Raw genomic sequence first — 4,535 nt, 5'->3', positions numbered from 1 at the left:
CCTATTCCGAAATTATAACAGGAATGTAATAATTCTACCCACATTTCATACAACTTGCACAGTGAAATGGGTAATACACACATTTCTCCAAGACTATGGAGAAATATATTTCTGCAAGAACAAAACACATTTATAGCCGAAAGCCATTTTGCCCTAATAGATTATTCTTATGAAAATCCCAATTTAACCAAATGCATTTCTTGGCATAGGCCTACACTGTTCCCCAACATTAAACGCATTAGAGCTATTTTTAGAAAATATAAAACGTTTAAAATGAATACTAATGTATAGGCCTGCAGCAGGCTGTTTTGAATTAAGCTACTTACAGCACGAGGGGTGAGATTCTTCTGCTGTCCGCTGCCCTGCACGCTTGGAAAGCCCGCGCGCTGTATTTGAACAGCTATAAAAATGAATTATTACCCAAAGCCTACAAAGCTTCCGCGTTTTTGGCTTCGAATTGCGAATCCCATCCAAAAACATTTTATTTGTGCGTTATACATCACAATTGGTCTCTTTGATGCCATTCTTATTAATGACGTGGTTTGATTTATGAGCTCGGAAAACATGGCTCGAGCATTTGCCTCCCCATGCATCCAGCACTGGGAGCTCGCACTACAGGGAGACATGCTATTGCTAGCCTACCATGTTTACAATTCTACTAACTTTACAACTAGAGCAAGTAAAATAGGACATTTATTCAAAATATACTGTAGTAGGTAAGTTTACGGAGTTTGTTGTATAATCGCCTCTGAGTTACATGAAATTGGACCAGAAAAGTTTTCAAAATAGTTTCTGATTCAAAATTGTAAGATGATGTTTTTATTCAACAAAGTATTTGAACTAATATAAACTTAATTCTCGAATTTCACCGCTATTTAAATCAGTGAAAATAATTTTAAAGGTGCTAATTTGAAATGAACATAAACAGAATACAACCTCAATGGCTCTAAATTGGTGAACTGAGATTATTAAACCTCATCGATGAAGATTTGTGTTTGGGGTTTTTTATCCCACGAAATGTTATACTTACAATATAATATAAACCAAGCATTTATTATAATTACTATAGAATTCATACTCAGAGATCAGGATATATTGGCCTGCTTTCATCAGACTATTTTGCCTTGCAAATTAACGAGAGTAAATTTGTATTCAGGATGAACTAATTAACATTTAATCGATTGGTTATTCCTCCTTTCTATTTTTTGGACAAAAATAAATTTGATCCAAATTACACTTTACACTTCATGAAACGGTTTGGATAATAATAACTGTACACAATCTTGCAATTTCCTTATGGTAATTCAGATTTATTTCTAACAAAAATAGTCATGGAGTTGTAAGCTATACAAAAATAAAATGACCAGATTTCATACTATTGTGCACCTTTACACAAATTGCATCTTGAGAAATCAATTTGTTATTGTAATTACAAGCATATTGTATATTTGTCCAGACTCTTACCTTAAATTAATCGACTAATCAATTAATCAATGAAAATAAAATGTGCCGATCATATAGGCCTAAAACAACCACCAAAATTAAATTCATAATTAAACCAGAGTTTTAATTTATTAAATGTTCAGGTTTAAAAGTCTTGTTCTATTTTTTGATTGATTTCAATAGCTCAGATGTTGCAAGTCGATTGTAGTTAGTGACTCCGAGAAAAAGTAGAAGCTGTCCGTAGATATGTCCAGATTGTCCACGGGGCTGTCCAGGGATTCTGACAAACTGGGCGAAGCGGCATCGGAGAGGTGAAGGCAAGAATCCGAGGAGAATACTTGGAAGTCGTGTATTGAGCCGTCCAGGGCCGCGGGACTACCGCCATTGTCCGGGCCAGTTGCAGAGCCGGAGCCTATTGTTGACACGCAGCCTGGAACAGTGGGTGACGGGTTGAGAAAATGTTTCAGATTTTTGTCATTGCTGCTCAGTGGCGAAACTGTATAACTCTGGGCCTCGCCATTGTGCGGACCAACATTCTGGAGCTGCTGGGAAGAGCTCAGCGAGTTATGCTGAAAGGAGCAGGCCTCTCTCTCCATAAGGGCCCCGGTCACTGTATTGAGGCTCTGCTCAAACAGCGAGCCATCATTCTCCTCGTCGTTGCTCTGGATTCCGTCCCCGGCGCTCGGTCCTTTCCCTTCGCCACTGTGGTTCTCCTTGCATTGGGTCTGCCTCTTGTGCTTCATCCGGCGGTTCTGGAACCACACTTTGACCTGCCGCTCGGTGAGGTCCAGCAGGGCGGCTATCTCCACCCTTCTCGGTCGGCACAGATACTTGTTGAAGTGGAACTCCTTCTCCAGCTCCAGGAGCTGTGTGTTGGTGTACGCAGTCCTCAACCGCCGGGAGCCCCCTCCCCCTCCTCCTCCACTTTCTAGAATCTCAGGGGAACCTGAAACAGCAGCACATAAACCATAAGATTAAGAAGCATTTCAACATGAGCAACAATTACTTGATAATGCACATATTACGCCCGAATAGACACAAACCACCAGAGAGTAAGTAGCCTATTCCACACAGTGGCTACTTCGGCAAAATGGCCGCTCATTCAGAGCAGCACCCAATGCATCCCTTTACCCACAAATATTATTGCAATATGGATATTGATAAATAAATGCACACTATTAGACTAAGTCCTATAGTGCACCATATGTACCTAATTTCCCCTCAAAATACAGCAGAGAGAGAAAGCGGTAGTGTAGTCCAGGCCGGTGTAGGGTAGCTGATATACTAATGAATGCCCCAGCTGCCCCGCACCGCAACACTAGTCTATCACTCTTCATTACTGTCACACATCAGAACTCTGGCACTGCTCAGCGAGGAAGGTCAGCGTGGAAATCAAATACATATTTTTAAATTACTTACCTTTTCCCAAACTTTTAGGAGAAGTAGAGTAAAAATATGTTGATCCCAATGCGTAATTGTGAACAGGAAATTAATGTCGAATATGCAACTTGGTAATGACTAGCCTATTACCACTCCTTCAGGTGCTTAGAACGTGGATTCTGCATAAACATGTCGACACTTTAAATTACCCCATAAAAACCACCCACCTTTCGGGGAGAAGCATACAGGTCCACTCGTTATAGCTGTCGCCGTGGAAGTCGGCAGGTGATTCTTCTTGGAGGCTTTCTTCTCCCGCATCCAGGGGTATTCCGGGGGTAGGGAGGCGGTGGGCAGAGGGCAGCATCCATCCGGGCTGAGTCTGGGCCGGCTGTGCCTCGGGTGGCTTCCCGGGTTGAAGCTGGGAATGGTCTGCTCAAAAGGAGGAGGAATCAGTGTCGAGCGTGAAAGCGTCGATCTCTTGATTGATGAACTTTGAAATGAATCACCGACAGGGGGGAAAGATGTCAGGCACTCAGCAAGCGACGGCTGACTATTGATAAAACCGCTCTCTCGCTCGAATTCGTAATTCATCTCAGCTCACTGCGAGCCGGGGAAAGTTTGCTGCGTGTATTTTTATTTGTCGCGGCTCAATGAGAAAGATATACTTTTTTCAAATTCACTGATTACGGCCGTATGGTGAACGAGCTGCTATTAAACTATTGAATTCATGGAGACAAGGTGGAAATTGGAACGAACTGCCTGTCACATGATTACTTCTGCCCAATGACAATTTGGGGTTTAATCAAAAGAAGCCACTGTCTGCTTGATTGATCTAAAAACTCTGGTAAAGAACGCCTCGTCTATGCGGGGAAGGCTGTTTTTATTTACACCTTTGTCTCGTCCCTTAACCCCCCAGTCAACTCCACTAAGCTATAAATGTGTTTTTAGAATGGCCGCCTGCGCGCTGTGACAGGGAAGTAGACTTGCTCGTGCACTCTTCTTTTCTGGTGTCGAGTATGTCAATAGAGAACGCCCCGCGCCACGCAAATCACGCAAATCACGCCAATAGATAGCTACATGCTATGCCTGCGGTCATTAGCAAAGTTAGCCATTCATGTAGAGTTCAGTCAGGGAAAACACACCGCAAAACTAATACTGAGGGCTCCTGAAGAAACAAAACCCAACAATCCAATGTGTTCCAAAGCGGTAGAGCTAACCATATAGACTGTGTTCATAGACGTTCTGTTCAATAGAAGCATCTATGGGCTATATAGGCAAGGCTCATACATTGATACACACAACTGGGAACTTAGAGTCATACTTATTGTGGCTAATGCTCACTACGATGCCATGTTACTGTCACCCACTTGTGTGCAATACATTCATTACACATGAAGAAGTGAAATATTGTGCACAACACCCAAATACCCAAATAGCCTATACACACACACACACACACACACACACACACACACACACACACACACACACACACACACACACACACACACACACACACACACACACACACACTATACAAGTGGTGTATGTATTAGCAATCGGATTTTATACAATGATACGAACCTATATATTTCAAATGTCAAATTCAGCAAATTGTGCATTTGCATACCAATCATGTTCTGCTTCACTTTAGCCCACAATGCTTTGGGAACCGTTACTCGTTCTCTATCTCTATAAAAGACAGCACTTAC

General features: G+C 42.1%; 1 protein-coding gene across 1 annotated transcript; it reads right to left on the bottom strand.

Moving 5' to 3' along the window:
- Positions 1-1,283: 1,283 nt before the first annotated feature.
- Positions 1,284-4,075, bottom strand: LOC129830899 (homeobox protein Hox-A2a-like). Its single transcript, XM_055893726.1, has 2 exons — positions 3,051-4,075; positions 1,284-2,389 (listed from the first exon to the last, which is right to left on the bottom strand). The coding sequence occupies exons 1-2, from the start codon at positions 3,412-3,414 to the stop codon at positions 1,620-1,622; spliced, it is 1,134 nt and encodes a 377-aa protein (XP_055749701.1). The 5' UTR covers positions 3,415-4,075; the 3' UTR covers positions 1,284-1,619.
- Positions 4,076-4,535: the final 460 nt, after the last annotated feature.

The sequence above is a fragment of the Salvelinus fontinalis genome, chromosome 32, assembly GCF_029448725.1.
Source record: "Salvelinus fontinalis isolate EN_2023a chromosome 32, ASM2944872v1, whole genome shotgun sequence".
NCBI classification, from domain to species: domain Eukaryota; kingdom Metazoa; phylum Chordata; class Actinopteri; order Salmoniformes; family Salmonidae; genus Salvelinus; species Salvelinus fontinalis.
Note: the sequence above shows the minus strand (reverse complement) of the source record. Positions and strands in the feature narration are given on the sequence as shown.

Bases quoted from the DNA above. Each gene is read 5' to 3' on its own strand.
- LOC129830899 (XM_055893726.1), bottom strand. From the start codon at position 3,414: ATGAATTACGAATTCGAGCGAGAGAGCGGTTTTATCAATAGTCAGCCG. The intron at 2,390-3,050 runs GTGGGTGGTTTT...CTGCTGTTTCAG, and splicing joins TGTATGCTTCTCCCCGAAAG to GTTCCCCTGAGATTCTAGAA.